This window comes from Balaenoptera physalus (genome assembly GCF_965194825.1).
Source record: "Balaenoptera physalus genome assembly, chromosome: 3".
Taxonomy (NCBI): domain Eukaryota; kingdom Metazoa; phylum Chordata; class Mammalia; order Artiodactyla; family Balaenopteridae; genus Balaenoptera; species Balaenoptera physalus.
Window position 1 is genome coordinate 54974668 of NC_138890.1, and position 21651 is coordinate 54996318.

The 21651-nt window shown below is 40.3% G+C and overlaps 1 protein-coding gene across 2 annotated transcripts in view; it reads right to left on the reverse strand.

The window, feature by feature from the left end:
* SH3RF2 (SH3 domain containing ring finger 2) overlaps nucleotides 1-21651 on the reverse strand; it is a 152010-nt gene that overhangs the window by 78181 nt on the left and 52178 nt on the right. For both annotated transcript variants that reach the window (XM_082454171.1, XM_082454172.1), the window contains exons 3-4: nucleotides 6475-6744; nucleotides 2740-2835 (exon numbers count right to left, since the gene is read on the reverse strand). In XM_082454171.1, coding sequence (XP_082310297.1) covers nucleotides 2740-2835; nucleotides 6475-6744 — 366 coding nt within the window. The remainder of the gene's footprint in view (nucleotides 1-2739; nucleotides 2836-6474; nucleotides 6745-21651) is intronic.

A 21651-nucleotide genomic window follows, 5' to 3' on the forward strand; every position in this document is an offset into this window, starting at 1 on the left:
CATGTAGTAGCCTCCTAATTGATCTTTCTGCTTTTTTTAATCCCTCCTCCTCAAATTCTTCTTCCCACTGCATCCAGAGCAATCTTTAAGAAACCCAAATCTGATGGAGTCACTGCCTTACTTTAAAATTTTCAGTGGTGTCTTCTGACCTCTGGGTCAAGTCCAAACTCCTTATGATACGGCAGAGGTCATGATGCTCAGCAAATATTCCAAGTAGTCCCCTACACTTCTCAGCTGATTTCAAGCCAGGTGGGACTAGGTGACTGGTGCAGGCCAATGGACTATGAGTGGGAGTGACAAATGTCACAGAGCTGAGGCCTTTGCTGATGCACAACTCACTCTTCTTTACTCTTCCCCGCCATGAAACCTAGGAAGTCCATGTGTTCCACATGGCGCGGCTACAAGATGGCCCGGCCTCATCAGTCTGGGCTCCTCAGTGACTGTGTGAGCACAGCCTCTCACCATTCTGTGCCGAACATGTAATATGGATTCGAAATAACTTTTTCTTTGTGAAGCCAGAGATACGGGGGCTGTTTATTACCATAGCATAACCTAGCTCATCCTGACTAATGCAGGAAGGTTTACAAAGTCTCCTGCGGTCTGTGTCCCATTTGCTTCCCTGGCTTCATTTTTTTTTTTTGTCTCTCTCTTACTCTCTAAGCTCCAGCTCTAGTATTCTTTGGTCCTTTGGAGGCACCACACTTCCTCATCCTGCAGGAGTTTTGCACACGTTACCTCCATTCCCTAAAACACTCTTCCCTCCAAGCTTACTCCTCATCATTTGTCAGATCTTGGCTTACAAGGCATTTGCCAACACCCTACCGAGGTAAGTTGAACACCATACTCTCCTCCCCCCAATAGCTCCCTCTCCTTCACTCTTTGCATCATTTATCACACTTATAATTACTTATTCATGTCTGACCCTACAATCCTTGAAAGTAGGGACTCATATCTGTCTTGTGTCATTGGAACTTAGCACAGGACCTGACATGGCAGGCACTCAATGAAAAATAAGTTGAATGATTGAATATATATTTAGGACAGGGTCATGTTGAAAGGTTTGTTCTCTGAATTTTTTTCCTGGTCAGTCAGACCACCTCCCAAATATTTTTTTCATTTTCACTTGTGAAGCTAATTTTTTTTATGAAGTACCTGCTCTGTGTTGGGCTAGCCTGTGAAGTACAAGCCACACACCCATCAGGTGTTCTGAAAAGAAAGAGACAACTGAGTATTCAACTAGTTGCTGGAATTTTATGGAAAAAGAAGATTTCTAGCTGAGCCTCATAAAATGAGTGAAGTTGAACACGTAGAGAGAATTGGGTGGGTGTACCTGTAAGGGGCTTCAACAAGAGAAAAAGCACGATCATTTAGTGGAGAAAGGAGGAAGACCAGCCTCTCTGGGCCATTCCTCTTCCCCTCCCTTCCATCTTTCATTCCTTCCATACAGATTGAGATGAGAGGGTGAGGGAACTTTGACAGCTGGGCAGTGTTCTGGGCACACCATTCACTTCAGAACCTGCTTCGGCTCTTAAGAATGGTAGAACTGGTCCCTTCTTTCCAACTCTGCCTCTGTTCTGTTTCATCCCACCCTCCTAGAGGGCAGGGAGCATACCTTCTACTTCTTTTATAGCTCAGTACTGCTTGCTTTTAATGCTTTATGCCTGGTAAGCGCCCAATAAGTGCAGTTAAACAATGAAGCCTCTCTTTTAAATGTGTAATGACCTGCTTCAAGCTGGGGAGAGGGTGATGGCTAGAGAGGTTAGGGGCTATAGGTTATATTACTATACTGGAGAAATAGGTAGACAGCCTAGCATGTGTTCTTTCTTTTTTTTTCAAAGTAGATTTTAAAAAAACAATAGAAGTAATATGTGCTCATTTCTGAAGATTTACAAAACACAAGTCAGCAGAAGAACATGAAAATTATCTAGAATCTCACCATCTGGTGATCACCACTGTTAATACCTTGGTACCTATTCTTGTAGCCCTTTATCCATTTATATATACACATATGTATTTACAAAGCTAGTTTCAAGAAGTTAATTTTTTTTTAATTGTGGTAAAAAACACATAACCAAATTTACTATAACAACCATCTTTAAGTATACAGTTCAGTAGTGTTAATTTTATCCACATTGTAATAGAACTCCAGAACTTCATCTTCTAAATCTGAAACTTTATAAACATTAAACTTTATTTTACTTAATAAATCACAAACATATTTCCATAATACCAGATACTCCATGATATTGAGTATTCTCCTTTAACATTATTTTTAATGGGTATATATTTTTCCATCACCATGATTTTAAAAAACTAAATCCTTATTGTTGAGTTTTAGATTATTTCTGGTTTTTCACCACTATGCACAATGCTACAATGAATATTTTTGCACATTCTGTACACATATCTTTGCATACTTGTTTTAATATTTCATTATAATGAACTCTCAGGTGTGGAATTAATGACTCAAAGGAAATGTACATTTTCAACGTCCTTGATAGGAGTTTGAGTCTGGAAACGAGAGATGGCACCAATTTGTACTCCTATCAGCAGAATGAAAAGGCCCTTTCCCACACTCTTGCCAGAAATGGGTATTATCATCTAGCATCTTTTCTTTCAAGACTTTAGTTAGTCCTGAAATAAGCCTCATATCAAATAGGAATTACTCTCAGGCATCACTGTAGCACATGTATAATTCTGAGTAAGCTCGAATCAGATGTAGACTTGATAGACACGTACCTCTACAAACAAGATTGGGAAGATGCCGACTTTATCTCCTAACTTGCCTTCTGCCCAGTTCTCATCCACTCGGCTGATCACAGTGATGATATCATCCTGAAAGAGAGAAAGTCTCCTGGTTAGCATTTACTGTCAGTTTTCAGGTGCTGAAAGCCTTCCGTGGAGATCAGCTTGGAGTCTCAGATGGTGTAAGGTGCAAGGAATGTAACTCTTTCACAATTTATTTACAAAATCTTCCACTAAAATAATCTTTCTCCATAAAGGGCAGTATTTCGAGGCTTCCCTGGTGGCGCAGTGGTTGAGAATCTGCCTGCCAATGCAGGGGACACGGGTTCGAGCCCTGGTCTGGGAAGATCCCACGTGCCGCGGAGCAGCTGGGCCCGTGAGCCACAATTACTGAGCCTGCGTGTCTGGAGCCTGTGCTCCGCAACAAGAGAGGCCGCGATAGTGAGAGGCCCGCGCACCGCGATGAAGAGTGGCCCCCACTTGCCACAAGTAGAGAAAGCCCTCGCACAGAAACGAAGACCCAACACAGCCATAAAATAAATAAAATAATAAATACTTTAAAAAAAAAAAAAAAGGGGGCAGTATTTGGGTCACCAAGACCAAAAGAGGAGTAGAAATAATTTGGAGCATCGAAGAAATCCAATAGGAAAACTTGGAAATGTCTCTAATTTTCCATCACCAGCAGAATCTGGGCTTTTCATTTAAATTAATCTGATGGAGAAACCAAGATGGAAGAGGTAGGGAGATAGACTTTTGGCTTAGCAAAAGGAAGAATGAATTGCATTCTGATTTTGAACGCTTTTCAGTGTTCAAAAAAATTTTTTTTTATAAATTATTTATTTGGCTGCGTGGGGTCTTTGTTGCTGCGCGTGGGCTTTCTCTAGTTGCAGTGAGCGGGGGCCACTCTTCGTTGTGGTGCGCGGGCTTCTCATTGCGGTGGCTTCTCTTGTTGCAGAGCATGGGCTCTAGGTGCGTGGGCTTCAGTACTTGTGGCTCGTGGGCTCGAGAGCGCAGGCTCAGTAGTTGTGATGCACAGGCTTAGATGCTCCACGGCCTGTGGGATCTTCCCGGACCAGGGCTCAACCTGTGTCCCCTGCAATGGCAGGCGGACTCTTAACCACTGAGCCACCAGGGAAGTCCCCCTATTCAATTTTTAATGTATCAAACATAAAGTGTCTTTTTATTTGAATGTTTCTTATTACCAAAGGTTATATGGAGATTTGTAGAAACATTTGGAAACACAGATAAGCAAAACAAAGAAAGAATTCTATCACAATATAGATACAACCACTGTTAACATCTTGGTTAACACATTTTCCCCCAGATTCTTTTCTATGAGGATAAAATATATGTACATAGAGACACACTGATTTTTAAAAACTTTTCAGAAAATGTACATAGGCATACAATAAAGTACAAACATTTTAGATGTAAAGCCTGATGAATTTTTTAAATTGAATATATCCACAAAACCCCAACCCAGAGTAAGAGATATAAAATACTTCCAGCACCAAGATGGCTCTTTAGTACTCTTTCCTGTCACATAGCAAGAGGTAGCCACTACTCTGACTCCTAGCAAATACATTCATTTGGCTTATTTTGTATTTCTTACAAATGAAATCATATAGGATACATTGATTTTTCACTTAATATCACATCAGGAATACCTTTCCATGTCTGTACCTGTTATCAATCTAAATCTGAATATTCATCCACTGATCTCTCTGATCTTCTGATCTATGCCCCTTAGTAATACAAAGAATCCAAATCTAAATCCATTACTGCATTATACCTTTTCTTAGATTTCTCTGTCCTTATTACAACCTGTAATTACATATTTATAGGTTATGATTTCTTTAATGCCTGTCCACCCCATCAGACCATAAACTTCATGTGTGCAGGGCCTGTATCTGTTTTGTTCATTTTTGTCCCTAGGACCTTATATAGCGGCTGCCCTATAGCAGTCAACCAATCATTCTTTTTTTGAATTATTTTTGTTGAGGTATAGTTGATGTACAGTATGATATAAGTTTCAGGTGTACAACATAGTGATTCACAGTTTTTAAACAATCAATATTTCTTGAATGCATGCATGCATGAATGAATAAATGCATGTGTGAATGAACTGAAAAATTTACTGAGACAGAAAACACTAGGAATAAAGGCTTCTGGAGAGAAGATCTTGAGTTTTTTTGGACATGCTGAGTTTAGGAAGACCATGAGATATCCTAGTGTAGTCTTGGCCTTCAGTGGCCTTCCAGAAGGGATCAAATCCTCTCTTCTGGGTCCTCTGTCCTAATTTCCCATTTATGTGTCTGTTCCTTCCAGTAGACTGCTGGCTTCGTGAAGACAGGGATAATGGCTCATCACTTTATCCCCAGTGGACAGCTTGGCACATAGATGGATTCAATGAATGAACAAGCAGGTGGGTAAGTGTCCCAGTTTGCAAATTCCCAGAAAAGGGCAAAAAAGCAGGTATTGCTTCCTGCCTATGTCTTCTTCCAGCTGTGTCCCTAGAGCTTAGTGTCTAATGCCTGGCACAAAGTAAATACTCAATAAACGCCTGTGGAATTGAACGGCCCTTCTCCAGCTGTAGTCAAAGTATAAAATTTACAGGTCAGCTACAGAATGACATTCCTTAGGGGACTCACTCTGAGGTGCTAAGACAATAACAAAGATCAGTATTTCAAAATATGGAGGACAGTGGGGTTATCTAGTTTGAGTGAATCTGAAGTAAATCTCATTTGCAGTAGTGATGGAATAAAAATGTTTTACAAAACAAAAGACCTTTCCTGAGCTACTGTAGCAGTGCCACTTGTACTTGTATTTGATCTACTTATCATAAGTAGCAAAGAATGAAAATCACCCCAACTTTAGTTTCTAAGAGAGATTTCAAATGTTTAGGGAATAATAAGTACTGAATACAATGACTTAAAGTACAGTCGACCCTCCATGTCCGCGGCTTCTGCATCTTCAGGAATCAATGTGTCCTGGAACTAATCCCCCTCAGATACCGAGGGATGGTTGTAGTCTAGACTTTAGTAGACTTGTCCTTACTTGCAAATGCTGAAGAATCATCCAAAAAAAAAAGAGAGGGAAAAAACCTTAGGGTAACTAATGTGTTTGGAAAATATATCTTGTAAGAGGTGATTTTTATGTGTAAAGATATTATTATGTTATTTTGTTGTTTGGAGTGTTTTGAATGCAGTGTTTACAAACAAAATAGAGTGTTGTAAATGAGTAGTACTAGGTGATCAGAACTTGGTCAGCGAGAATACCCCTGCAGATACACAATGAAGAGGTAAGATCTGTAGTTCTACACAGCACGCTGTTAAACTGTGTCTGTAATCTTCTGTCCAAGTGTCTGTCTCTCTCACTCCTCTGCCTGAGGGTAGGTGCTGTGACTTGTTCATGCTGTCTCCCCAGTGTCTGCAAAGAACAGGTGCTCAAAAGTGATTGTAGAATGAATGAATGAGTGTACAGATACTTAGTTTTGCAGTTGCAGTAGAAAAGGTTTGAGGATTCCCATCAAACTCCTATTAGATTTCTCTGGCGACTTTACTACCATATGTTTGAATTATACATACACATTACATATATAGGCACAGATTTATACATTTATGGATAAAATATAATTTTAAAAAATCAGCAAATATTAAACAAACAACTCGAGGTTCTGCCAGTCTTTATGCGGTCACTGGTGACTTTGGTAGCTGCCCAGAATCTTACCTTGAGGAAGGTCAGGTAGTCCTGGTTCTCACTCTTGTCCTTGTTGCGCAGGTCGAAGTTGTAGAGGGCCCGGCAGAGTGGGGGTGGCTGGGGAAGCTGCTTGAGGACCTCTACGGAGCTGGCTGGGAAGATCCCACTGACTCCATTGATTTCCCCCTGGTACCAGTTCGCATCCAACTGTCTCTGGAGGAGGATGACATCTCCCTTATTAAACCTCAGGTCACCGGGATTCTGCCCTCGGTAGTTGCACAAGGCCTTTGCTCGCGGCACCTGCAGTGTCATGGATCAATAAAATATGTATGGCTTAGAGGCTGGAGGGACACAAGGGATCATATTAATAACTAAATACAGGGCACTTCCTATGTGCTAAGTGCCGTATGTGGGTCATCTTGTTTAACCTTTGAGATAGACACTATGATTCCCCTTTCTAAGATGAGGTGACTGAGGCACAGAGTGGTTTAGGAAGTTGCCTAAGGCGACACAGCTGGGAAATGGCAGATATGGGGTTTGAACTCTGACAATCTGATTTTAGAGACCTGTTCTTTTTTTTAAAAATACATTTATTTATTTATTTATTTATTATTGATTTATTTTTGGCTGTTTTGGGTCTTCGTTGCTGCACGTGGGCTTTCTCCAGTTGCGGCGAGCAGGGGCTACTCTTCCTTGTGGTGCGCCAGCTTCTCATTGCGGTGGCTTCTCTTGTTGTGGAGCACGGGCTCTTGGCGCGGGCTTCAGTAGTTGTGGCGTGCGGGCTCAGTAGTTGTGGCTCGCGGACTGTAGACCGCAGGCTCAGTAGTTGTGGCGCACGGGCTTAGTTGCTCCGCAGCACGTGGGATCTTCCTGGACCAGGGCTTGAACCCGTGTCCCCTGAATTGTCAGGCGGATTCTTAACCACTGCACCACCAGGGAAGCCCAGAGACCCTGTTCTTAATCACTATGCAGGGAACAGGATTTTGGACTTGACTCCACAACTATGTGAACTTGAGTGAGGCTGTGACTCTTTCTGGGAACTGAATACTGATTCTGAATTCTGGTTCCACCTCTTTGCTCTTGTGTGACTGTGGTCAAGCTATTTCATCTTTCTTAAACAACATTCATTTATAAAATGGGGTAATAATAGAATGTCTACCTCATTAGAGTTGCTGTGATGACTAAAAAATATTGATAATGCATTCTGTGTATTGCTTGGTACATAGTATGTGCTCAATAAATGACACCTCTTAGAATTAACACCGTAATGTAGGTCTCAGTGTTGACGGCAAGAAAATTGAGGTGAAAACCCCCTGAAAATAGAAAGTGCTATGTGAGAGTGATGCATTATAATTTGTCTTCAGCCTTGTCTAGAAAGTGTAAACCTCATGTGTGTTTGGATCTTTAGGAAGCACAACCAAGATGAGTTAACAGTCAGAAATCAATCATCACCTAAAAAAAAAATCAGCTAAAGAATTGTCATTTGTCAAATCGATTGTCAGTCTAAATAATTATTTCAGTCAAATGCATTTCTTTTCCTGATTGAAATTGGTTTCTCCACAGAGAAATGGCCTCACTTTGGTCTTGTTTGAGGTCAGTCTGACAAATGGAAAGTTCTAGTAACTTAGGTTTTATAGAAAGCCCTTCAGTGTCACCTGTGATTGTATTGTATTTTGTACTTTCCTCGGCCATTGGGTGGAGTATTCCCCTCTGCTGGGGACAGTCTTGCTGGGACCTTCAAGGACCTTCAGAGTCTGCAGTGTTCATTTGAAAAGGAATTTCAAGCAGCTTCAGGGTTGAGACAAGACCTGAACGGCATCATATTGCTGATGGGACAGCAGCAGAGCAGTGGGTTTCTGCTGGTCCCTGGGGAGTTAGAAAACCACAGGAACATAGCTCATCCTTGGGAAACGAGTGGACAAATGAGCAAAGATGTATGTGCTAGGAGGTTTAACACACTGTTGTAGATAAATGGAATCAGTTGAATAAATTATGATACATCCATACAATGGAAAACCCTACAGTCATTAAAACTGATGATGTTGATCTATAATTAATAACACTGAGAGTTACTCATAATATACTGTTAAGTATAATAGAAGAGATTAAAAACAGTTATATAGACTAGGCTCTCTTTATAAATATACATATATATTTTTTACCTGGGGAAAATGCTAGATGGCTATATACTAACATTTTAAGAGTGGTTATTTCTAAGTGATGAGATTTTTGAATATTAAAAAAAAAAGTTTCCCTAAGTGCTTTGCAGTGTCTTCTAACTTTTCAACAATGAAAAAATTATACTGTCTATTACAATTGGATAGTAAAAAGAAAATGAATGAAGCTGGGGGATAAGAAGTGAAAGGTATGGGAGGAATTTAGGAAGAAAATAAGCCTAGCTGAGTGGGATCAACAAACCACGTAACTACCTTTTGGAGAAGCTACTCCCTTACCTGAGAAGTAAGCAGGTAGAAGCAGATCGAGAACAGAGGATTTCTGGGGAATGATCTGAATCTGTTAGACTCCCAGGGTTAGACATATCAGGGAATAATAATTGTCCCTAAGCCTTCTCCCAATTTTACATTGTGATATAAATCACATTTTTATGGGTATATGAGCACCTGGCACACACTGGTCACATTTGCCAGGCTTGCTGGCAGCTACATCTGGCCAATGGGATATAAGCAAATTTTAGGAAGTGTCCCTACTGAGAGAGACTGACTTTCTTTTTCTTTCCTCCATTTTGCTATGTGGGATGCAGACACGATTGCTGGCACTCTAGCTGCCATCTTGAACAATGAGGATAAGGGTCACACCTAAAAAGGGGAGAAAGTAGTCTGGGTTGCAGAGCTGCCAGGCAAGTCCTGGACTACTTTACTTCCAGACTTGTGTCTGAAATCTGAATAAACTTCCATCTTGCCTAATACACTTTTATTTTGGATTCATAAAAGGAAAAGAAAGAAAAGGAAGGAAGAATGAAAAAATTAGGAAAAGAGGGAGTGAAGCTCCTTTGACTTTGCATAATAATGATAATATCAATAGCTAATATTTATTGAGTGCTTCCTCCTATGTACCAGATACTGTGCTAAGCACTCCACAATATATTGTATTTAATTCTCACAACAACCTGTGATTAGAAAACTGGGGATCAGAGAGGTTAAAAATTTGCCAAAGTTCATGAAGCTAGAAAGTGGTAGATTTTAGAATTTGAGCTCAAGTATGTCTATTCTCAAGCCCAAGCTCTTAACCACTCAACCAGTGTTTCTCAAAATGAAGTCTGTGGTTTACCTAGATCAGAATCTCGGGAAATGTAAAAAATGCAGACTCTTGGACCCCATCCCTGACCAATTTGACCAGAATCTCTTAGAGGGCAGTTTAAGTAGCTGCATTTTTATCAAGCTCTCCCATCCATCCAAGTTTGATGCCGCTGGTCTGAGTTATATCTTATTCTAACTAAAATGGAGATTTGATGTAGTTTTGTAAATGGCTAAGCTGCTTTTTTCCTTTCTTTTCTGGAAGACATTCCCATACAAGGTGGCTTATGTATTTTAATGACTATTGAGCAAGTATATTAGACTAAAACTGCACAAAATGCTTAAATCTCTTTGAAGAGGCATAAACTTTGAAACCCTGAGATAGTACTAATTGCCTGACCATCTTCATCTTTTCTCTATCTCCCCTCAGTTGAGATAAACTATTGTGGAAGCAAACTATAAATTCTATTTTTAACATGAAGATTCTTTTCATCACCTTTTTTCTTCATTCTCCCCTTTTACTCTCAGTTCTACATTCATACTTATACAAAACATTGGCTTCCATGCTGTAAAGAGGGTGGGGGTGGGGAAGGAGAGAGAAAGAATCTGAAGAGGGGAAGGAAATTAACATTTATTGTGTTTCTGGCAAGCCATAGAAATTTGTCTTACATTATTGCACTACTGCACTTTCCATGTACAATACTGTCTCATTTATATGAGCTCAAAGCCCTGTGAAGTAGGTTTATTTTCATTTTATCGATGAAGAAACAGAAGTTCTGAGACGTTCAACCTTCAGGCAAAGTCACACAGCCAATGTACAGTGGCCCCGAGACTGACTTCTGTTCATTTGACGTCAAAGCCCTGATTTCTCTTTCATCCCTCTGAAGTCATCTAGTATGTTTTTCCATCATAAAACTCATTTGGGGTGATGTTTTATAATCAAAATCTGAATAGAGTTTGAATGCCATCTGCTTGCTGCTGGCTGCTGGCTGCATGAGCATGAATTATTGAACTCTAGAGCCCTCGCATAAAAGTTAAGCACCTGCCTGAAGAGACTCAGCTGGTTGATTCTATCCAGTCCACCATGGTTCTCTCAAGGGAAAATAACTCCAAGTTCTGCAGTAGCCATCACCCGTTGTTTTGTTGGGTGAAACAAAACACCACCCCAGAACCAAGATGGCGGAGTAGAAGGACGTGCCCTCACTCCCTCTTGCGAGAGCACCAGAATCAAACCTGGCTGCTGGACAATCATTGATAGGAAGACCCTGGACTTCACCAAGGAGGATACCCCATGTCCAAGGACAGAGGAGAAGCCACAGTGAGACGGTAGGAGGGGCGCAATCAGAGTAAAATCAAATCCCATAACTGCTGGGTGGGTGACTCACAGACTGGCGAACACTTATACCACAGAAGTCCACCCACTGGAGTGAAGGTTCTGAGCCCCACGTCAGGCTTCCCAACCTGGGGGTCCGGCTACGGGAGGAGGAATTCCTAGAGAATCAGACTTTGAAGCCTAGTGGGAATTGATTGCAGGACTTTGACAGGACTGGGGAAAACAGAGACCCCACTCTTGGAGGGCACACACAAAGTAATGTGTGCATCGGGACCCAGGGGAAGGAGCAGTGACCCTGGGGGAGACTGAACCAGACCTACCTGCTGGTGTTGGGGGGTCTCCTGCAGAGGCGAGTGGTGGCTCTGTTTCACCGTGGGGATAAGGACACTGGCAGCCGAGGTTCTGGGAAGTTCTCCTTGGCGTGAGCCCTCCCAGAGTCTGCCATTAACCCCACCAAAGAGCACGGGTAGGCTCCAGTGTTGGGTTGCCTCAGGCAAAACAACCAACAGGGAGGGAACCCAGCCCCACCCATCAACAGTCAAGTGGATTAAGGTTTTACTGAGCTCTGATCGCCACAGCAACAGGGAGGGAACCCAGCCCCACCCATCAACAGTCAAGTGGATTAAGGTTTTACTGAGCTCTGACCGCCACAGCAACAGTCAGCTCTACCCACCACCAGAGCCTCCCATCAAGCCTCTTAGATAGCCTCAACCACCAGAGGGCAGACAACAGAAGCAAGAAAAACTACAATCCTGCAGCCGGTGGACCAAAAACCACAGTTACAGAAAGATAGAGAAGATGAAAACGCAGAGGGCTATGTACCAGATGAAGGAACAAGAAAAAACCCCAGAAAAACAACTAAATGAAGTGGAGATAGGCAACCTTCCAGAAAAAGAATTCAGAATAATGATAGTGAAGATGATCCAGGACCTCGGAATAAGAATGGAGGCAAAAATTGAGAAGATGCAAGAAATGATTAACAAAGACCTAGAAGAATTAAAGAACAAACAAACAGAGATGACCAATACAGTAACTGAAATGAAAACTACACTAGAAGGAATCAATAGCAGAATAACTGAGGCAGAAGAATGGATAAGTGACCTGGAAGACAGAATGGTGGAATTCACTGCTGCGGAACAGACTAAAGAAAAAAGAATGAAAAGAAATGAAGACAGCCTAAGAGACCTCTGGGACAATATTAAACGCAACAACATTCGCATTATAGGGGTCCCAGAAGGAGAAGAGAGAGAGAAAGGACCAGAGAAAATATTTGAAGAGATTATAGTCAAAAACTTCCCTAACATGGGAAAGGAAATAGCCACCCAAGTCCAGGAAGCGCAGAGAGTCCCATACAGAATAAACCCAAGGAGAAACACGCCGAGACACATAGTAATCAAAGTGGCAAAAATTAAAGACAAAGAAAAATTATTGAAAGCACCAAGGGAAAAACGACAAATAACATACAAGGGAACTCCCATAAGGTTAACAGCTGATTTCTCAGCAGAAACTCTGCAAGCCAGAAGGGAGTGGCATGATATACTTAAAGTGATGAAAGGGAAGAACCTACAACCAAGATTACTCTACCCGGCAAGGATCACATTTAGATTTGATGGAGAAATCAAAAGCTTTACAGACAAGCAAAAGCTAAGAGAATTCACCACCACCAAACCAGCTCTACAACAAATGCTAAAGGAACTTCTCTAAGTGGGAAACACAAGAGAAGAAAAGGACCGACAAAAACAAACCCAAAACAATTAAGAAAATGGTCATAGGAACATACATATCGATAATTACCTTAAACGTGAATGGATTAAACGCCCCAACCAAAAGACATAGACTGGCTGAATGGATACAAAAACAGGACCCATATATATGCTGTCTACAAGAGACCCACTTTAGACCTAGGGACACATACAGACTGAAAGTGAGGGGATGGAAAAAGATATTCCATGCAAATGGAAATCAAAAGAAAGCTGGAGTAGCTATACTCATATCAGATAAAATAGACTTTAAAATAAAGAATGTTACAAGAGACAAGGAAGGACACTACATAATGATCCAGGGATCAATCCAAGAAGAAGATATAACAATTATAAATATATATGCACCCAACATAGGAGCACCTCAATACATAAGGCAACTGCTAACAGCTATAAAAGAGGAAATCGACAGTAACACAATAATAGTGGGGGACTTTAACACTTCACTTACACCAATGGACAGATCATCCAAAATGAAAATAAATAAGGAAACAGAAGCTTTAAATGACACAATAGACCAGATAGATTTAATTGATATTTATAGGACATTCCATCCAAAAACAGCAGATTACACGTTCTTCTCAAGTGCGCACGGGACATTCTCCAGGATAGATCACATCTTGGGTCACAAATCAAGCCTCAGTAAATTTAAGAAAATTGAAATCATACAAAGTATCTTTTCTGACCACAATGCTATGAGATTAGAAATGAATTACAGGGAAAAAAACGTAAAAAAGACAAACACATGGAGGCTAAACAATACGTTACTAAATAACCAAGAGATCACTGAAGAAATCAAAGAGGAAATAAAAAAATACCTAGAGACAAATGACAATGAAAACACAACGACCCAAAACCTATGGGACGCAGCAAAAGCGGTTCTAAGAGGGAAGTTTATAGCTATACAAGCCTACCTAAAGAAACAAGAAAAATCTCAAGTAAACAATCTAACCTTACACCTAAAGAAACTAGAGAAAGAAGAACTAACAAAACCCAAAGTTAGCAGAAGGAAAGAAATCATAAAGATCAGAGCAGAAATAAATGAAATAGAAACAAAGAAAACAATAGCAAAGATCAATAAAACTAAAAGTTGGTTCTTTGAGAAGATAAACAAAATTGATAAGCCATTAGCCAGACTCGTCAAGAAAAAGAGGGAGAGGACTCAAATCAATAAAATCAGAAATGAAAAAGGAGAAGTTACAACAGACACCGCAGAAATACAAAACATCCTAAGAGACTACTATAAGCAACTTTATGCCAATAAAATGGACAACCTGGAAGAAATGGACAAATTCTTAGAAAGGTATAACCTTCCAAGACTGAATCAGGAAGAAACAGAAAATATGAACAGACCAATCACAAGTAATGAAATTGAAACTGTGATTAAAAATCTTCCAACAAACAAAAGTCCAGGACCAGATGGCTTCACAGGTGAATTCTATCAAACATTTAGAGAAGAGCTAACACCCATCCTTCTCAAACTCTTCCAAAAAATTGCAGAGGAAGGAACACTCCCAAACTCATTCTATGAGGCCACCATCACCCTGATACCAAAACCAGACAAAGACACTACAAAAAAAGAAAATTACAGACCAATATCACTGATGAATATAGATGCAAAAATCCTCAACAAAATACTAGCAAACAGAATCCAACAACACATTAAAAGGATCATACACCACGATCAAGTGGGATTTATCCCAGGGATGCAAGGATTCTTCAATATACGCAAATCAATCAATGTGATACACCATATTAACAAATTGAAGAAGAAAAACCATATGATCATCTCAATAGATGCAGAAAAAGCTTTTGACAAAATTCAACACCCATTTCTGATAAAAACTCTCCAGAAAGTGGGCATAGAGGGAACCTACCTCAACATAATAAAGGCCATATATGACAAACCCACAGCAAACATCATTCTCAATGGTGAAAAACTGAAAGCATTTCCTCTAAGATCAGGAACGAGACAAGGATGTCCACTCTCACCACTATTATTCAACATAGTTCTGGAAGTCCTAGCCACGGCAATCAGAGAAGAAAAAGAAATAAAAGGAATACAAATTGGAAAAGAGGAAGTAAAACTGTCACTGTTTGCGGATGACATGATACTATACATAGAGAATCCTAAAGCTGCCACCAGGAAACTGCTAGAGCTAATTAATGAATATGGTAAAGTTGCAGGATACAAAATTAATGCACAGAAATCTCTTGCATTCCTATACACTAATGATGAAAAATCTGAAAGAGAAATTATGGAAACACTCCCATTTACCATTGCAACAAAAAGAATAAAATACCTAGGAATAAACCTACCTAGGGAGACAAAAGACCTGTATGCAGAAAACTATAAGACACTGATGAAAGAAATTAAAGATGATACCAACAGATGGAGAGATATACCATGTTCTTGGATTGGAAGAATCAACATTGTGAAAATGAGTATACTACCCAAAGCAATCTACAGATTCAATGCAATCTCTATCAAATTACCAATGGCATTTTTTACGGAGCTAGAACAAATCATCTTAAAATTTGTATGGAGACACAAAAGACCCCGAATAGCCAAAGCAGTCTTGAGGCAAAAAAATGGAGCTGGAGGAATCAGACTCCCTGACTTCAGACTATACTACAGAGCTACAGTAATCAAGACAATATGGTACTGGCACAAAAACAGAAACATAGATCAATGGAACAAGATAGAAAGCCCAGAGATTAACCCACGCACCTATGGTCAACTAATCTATGACAAAGGAGGCAAAGATATACAATGGAGAAAAGACAGTCTCTTCAATAAGTGGTGCTGGGAAAACTGGACAGCTACATGTAAAAGAATGAAATTAGAATACTCCCTAACACCATACACAAAAATAAACTCAAAATGGATTAGAGACCTAAATATAAGACTGGACACTATAAAACTCTTAGAGGAAAACATAGGAAGAACACTCTTCGACATAAATCACAGCAAGATCTTTTTTGATCCACCTCCTAGAGTAATGGAAATAAAAACAAAAATAAACGAGTGGGACCTAATGAAACTTCAAAGCTTTTGCACAGCAAAGGAAACCATAAACAAGACGAAAAGACAACCCTCAGAATGGGAGAAAGTATTTGCAAATGAATCAACGGACAAAGGATTAATCTCCAAAATATATAAACAGCTCATTCAGCTCAACATCAAAGAAACAAACACCCCAATCCAAAAATGGGCAGAAGACCTAAATAGACATTTCTCCAAAGAAGACATACAGACGGCCACGAAGCACATGAAAAGATGCTCAACGTCACTAATTATTAGAGAAATGCAAATCAAAACTACAATGAGGTATCACCTCATTCCTGTTAGAATGGGCATCATCAGAAAATCTACAAACAACAAATGCTGGAGAGGGTGTGGAGAAAAGGGAACCCTCTTGCACTGTTGGTGGGAATGTAAATTGATACAGCCACTATGGAGAACAATATGGAGGTTCCTTAAAAAACTAAAAATAGAATTACCATATGACCCAGCAATCCCACTACTGGGCATATACCCAGAGAAAACCGTAATTCAAAAAGACACATGCACCCGAATGTTCATTGCAGCACTATTTACAATAGCCAGGTCATGGAAGCAACCTAAATGCCCATCAACAGACGAATGGATAAAGAAGATGTGGTACATATATACAATGGAATATTACTCAGCCATAAAAAGGAACGAAATTGAGTCATTTGTTGAGACGTGGATGGATCTAGAGACTGTCATACAGAGTGAAGTAAGTCAGAAAGAGAAAAACAAATATCGTATATTAATGCATGTATGTGGAACCTAGAAAAATGGTACAGATGAGCCAGTTTGCAGGGCAGAAGTTGAGACACAGATGTAGAGAATGGACATATGGACACCAAGGGGGGAAAACTGCGGTGAGGTGGGGATGGTGGTGAGCTGAATTGGGCGATTGGGATTGGCATGTATACACTGATGTGTATAAAATCGATGCCTAATAAGAACCTGCAGTATAAAAAAGCAAACAAAACAACTAATACTAAACTTTCATTGGGTTATTTGTATGGAAATATGTTAATATAAATGTTTCAGATGTTACATGAAATTTCTAAAAATCTTGTATTTGTATGGAAATATGTATGGAAATATGTTAATATAAATGTTTCAGACATTACATGAAATTTCTAAAAATCTTACATGTTCTGGTATAATGTTATAAGTAACAATCCTAGTTATTACTTTAAAATGTATATCTCAGAAATAACTAATTTTCTTGTCAAATGCATTATTATGAACTTTCATCAAATCTTTTACCGTGGTCATTTTTAAGTCTTTTGTCATTTACAGACAGTTCTGGGTGTACTCTGATGATTTTGCAAATATGTTCCTATAAAAGGGTTTCATCTACAAAAAATTCATGGAAAAGACTCTGACAAGTACAGGTTTCTGGTAACTGACTATACTGCTGAACTGAATGAATAAGCATTTTCAGAACTCTGATGAAAAACTGATGAACTCATAAAAGTGCTAACAAAAGATCAAGATGAAAAACAACAATTAATTACATGGGACTGAGTGAACTGATGAGGACGAGTATAATTTTTGTGACTTTCTGTCTGAATTAAAAAAAAAAAAAATCCCACAAGGACTCAGAGGCAAAGAATATACAAATCAATTTTCACTGCAAAGTAAAGGAGCTGTTACAGTGGAGGATTACTGGACTGAATGTCAATATTATGACATAGTATGAGTGTGTTTCATGTTTGGTAATTGCAATCATTGTTGCTTTTGTTGTGGTCATCCATGTACAATGCTTGGTGACAGTCTATTTATCTCTTGTAAAAATAAAATACAGTGTGTGTGTGTGGAAAAAAAAAAAAAATTAGCTGAGATACCGTTCCATAAACCCAATATGTAATAGACAAGACCTACTCCTTGCTCAGAGAACTGGACTCAACACCCCCTATTCACCACACAAGGATATATCTGACTAGTAATAATCTTAAAACCTATGTATTGAAATCTCTCTGTTAGTGTGTCAAGTGGGTGTAAAGCGGCATAAACACAGCAGTGAAAAGCAGCTAAACCCCATTATAAAAATAAATTACTTTTAAAAACCCATGAAAAAAAAAAAAAAAAAACAAAACACCACCCCAATTGTTTTCTGTCTCGACAGGTGCAGGAGGGAGGGAAAATGGGGATAAAGTGGGTGTGGCGGTCTCACAGCCAGGTCATTACCAAATGTTTCTCCTGGTGTTTTTCAGAAAACCAGATAATCCAGTGGAAGGCTGTGTGTGTGCCTAAAAAGCTTTCCTTCTCAGAGATTCAAAAGGATTAATACTTCTATGCGCCTGTAATTTGTCTATTGATGTGTCACCTCAGTAGGGTGAGGTGAAAGCCACAAGGTTCATGCTTTTGATGGAAGATAAAGCACAGAACCCTGAAATAAGGAAGCAGGGGTATGCAGAGACATTAGTGGTAAAATTATGTTGTAGTAGTTATGTGTGTTGGTAATAAAATGGCAGGCATCCCTTCTCTGAGGATCCACACATTTGCTCTCCATCTTCTCATGGGCATGTTATTCACTCTGGTCACACCGCATACACATGGGTATGTGGCTCAGGCTGGCCAGTTATATAACCGAGCGAGGCCCTGTGAAGGCCTTCCTGGGGACAGAACCACCACCCCCCCCGCCCCCCACCATGTCCCTTGCCTCCTGTTTGTAAAAGAGCTTTAGCCTCCTAGGCCTTGCCTGAGTTCCAGAGAACAAATTCAATCAAAAATGAGAAAATGCAGAAACAAAAACAGTCAAGTGAGACAAAATAATAGTTTAGCCATAATACAAAGTCAAGGACCTTTAGTTCCTCCTTAAGGACTATAAATAATATTTTGGCCATGTCCTTGAGTTGTTTTACAGATACTAAAACCCTCCCCAGGTGAAAAAAGTTAGCTGCATGCTGACCACATACACGTAGACCCCAGACCAGTTAAATCCAAAAGGTTGATGATGTTAACTCCCAAGATACCACTCAGTTACCTCTCCACCAACCAATCAGAAAAATGTCCATGAGCTGATCTGGCACCCTGCAACCCTCTCCCTCACCTTGCCTTGAAAAATCCTTCCCTGAAATCCTTCAGGGAGTTTTGGTCTTTTGAGCATTAGCCACCCATTCTCCTTGCTTGGTGTCCTGCAGTAAACGCTGCACTTTCCTTCACCACAACCTGATGTCAGTAGATTGGCTTTACTGTGCGGGTGAGTGGACCCAAGTTTGGCTCGGTAACAGAGTGCCCAAATACTCCTGGCATAAAGCTTGGTACAGGGCAGGCGTGTGCCCCAAATAGGGTCAGTTAGAATCTTCTTTGATGTTTGATATATAGACACCCAAGAAGAGAGTGTTTCTTTTGGATCATGAGCCTGGAGGTGGTAAGCCTTGGACTACCAGTGGTGATATTTCCCAGCCAGCAGACACACCTTCCTGAGTAAAGCTGCAGAAGGCAGCAGAACTAGAGATATTGTGAGATAAACAGGTAAGTAATGGATAGAGCCTTCACAAGAAAATTTGAATGTCTATATCCAACTGTGCCTAAAGGATACACAGTTAAATGAGATGATATCCTCAATGTATTGCTTATTACTGAAACTGCTTGTAGTTATTTTCTGACCCCTGAAACTGAAAAAGTCCTGATTAATACATATTAAAAACCCAGAAACAACAAAACTGCATAAAAGTGAAATATCCAAAAAGCAGAATTCAGAAACAGCAGGAGGACTAGCCACCAATGAGCTCTGAGCTTATTTCCAATTGGAAAATAAAGAAGGAGGCATATGGATTGATAACAGGGTAAGAGAAAAGGAGCCCAAGATTGGAATCATCACAGTGATGAGACAAGGGAAAAAGCCGAGCTGGAGTGAGCATTCAACCTGTTCCTGTGTAATGAACTGTTCACCATGCATGAGTGGCACTCCCACTTGTTTAGAAAGAGGTAGGCCTGGTTCTCTACTCCTGGCATCAGATGGGGCCAAAACCAACATGCTGAGCTAACTGCTTACCTCCCTGAGCTGGTCATGAGATGGCCCATCACAGGAGAATGGAGCCAAGAGAAAACACCCTGGCCTATCATTCACCAGGCTATTAATTCTCTGCCCAAGAGTTTAGGATTTGTGTCTGAAACACCTCTGAAACTCTGTCTCTGAGCCCTGGACACAAGCAGGTGTTTCATAAATGCTTGGTGAATGAATTTGTGAATTAATCAAGAAACATCTAGGAACTGCCATTCCTGGAGGAAAAGAATGCATATAAGATTAATAAATATGACTGATAATAATTATTGGAAAGATCTAGTGGCATGAGCTAGAAAATAAAAAAGGCGAGTTTGGGTCCTCTTTTCCAAATTTCCCTGAATTTTAACAATTTCATGCTACACATACTCAAAAAGGTTTCCATACCCAAATAAGCTCAGGAATCACTGAGTTGAACAAAGTCACACAGGCTCTTTTGCTGACTGGCTTCTCAGAAGTTTTATTCCACTAATGTGACCTTGTATTTGCATCTGGACCACTTTACAGGATTAGCAGAATGGGCCTGGGGAATGCTGGGTAAAGTAAATGTGACTTCCCCTGTGATCTCATTCCACTCGTGAGGCAAAGGGTCAGCTAACTGTCCTGGGTCCTAACTTCCCAGCTGCTGCTTAGCCAACTGAGCCATCCTGCATCCCTCCCTCATGTTGGCAGCCCTTTTGGATCTGATGTCGGGGGCAAGGGAGCATATGTTAGAAAGTGCTGGCTGGCCCTTGTGCTCGTGTTTCTCTGGTGAGGAGGGGGAACACTTCAGTGCTCACTCAACAGCATCAGATCTATCAAGCCTTGACAAATCCCAGACCATCTGCTGCTTGGGGGCTTGAGATCACCAGAAGGTCTGAATCCTGACATTCAAAGGCTTGAGATCACTAGAAGGTCTGAATCTGGACATTCAAAGGCTAGAGATCATCAGAAGGTCTGAATCTGGACATTCAAATTTGAGGCCAGGCTTATGAGACATACCATGTGAGTTTCTTTCCTTCATAGAGAATTTTACTTGTTCAGGGGTGGTACTAGGGTGCAACAGAACACAGATGTTAGAGTCAAGTAAGGTGTTGGTTTGCATTCTGGCTTTTGTGACTTTGGCCAGATCACTTAAGTCTTCCTGATTCTTAGTTTGGATTATCCACAAATTGGGGCTAATACTAATACTTCTTTATGCAGTAAACTCAGCAAGTCTGTGTTACCCAAACCCTGCAGATTTCAATGGAAGTTTTGGCCCTTAACCTGGGCCAAAATCTCTAAGCCCCTGGAATATCCTGCCTGACCAGAGAAACTGTTTACCTGGGGTCTTTCTGAGTGCCAACCATGCCAGGCATTGTCTACCTGGTGAAACAAAGATCAAACTTATAAATAAACAAGTATATACATAATTACAAGTTGGAGTAAGTGTTATAGAGGAGAAGAATAGGGAGATGAGAGACACTGAGGGATGGAAGGAGAACCAGTGCAAGGAAGGTTCTTATTATTGGCCTTATACCTATATCTAAAAGTCTATTCTGTCCTGTGACTTTTGTCATGTATCTCTCTCCTTTTTCTCTCCCCCAAGCCTTTTGTCTCAGCCTCTCTTCTTCTAGTCCTAGGTAGAAACCTGGGAGAGCACAGCTCTCCATTTTCCTTCCTTTTTTTTTTGTGATTTAAAAAATAATTTAATTTAATTAATTAATTTTTAATACAGCAGGTTCTTATTAGTTATCTATTTTATACATATTAGTGTATACATGTCAATCCCAATCTCCCAACTCATCACCCCCCACCCCCGGCTTTCCCCTCCTTGGTGTCCACAT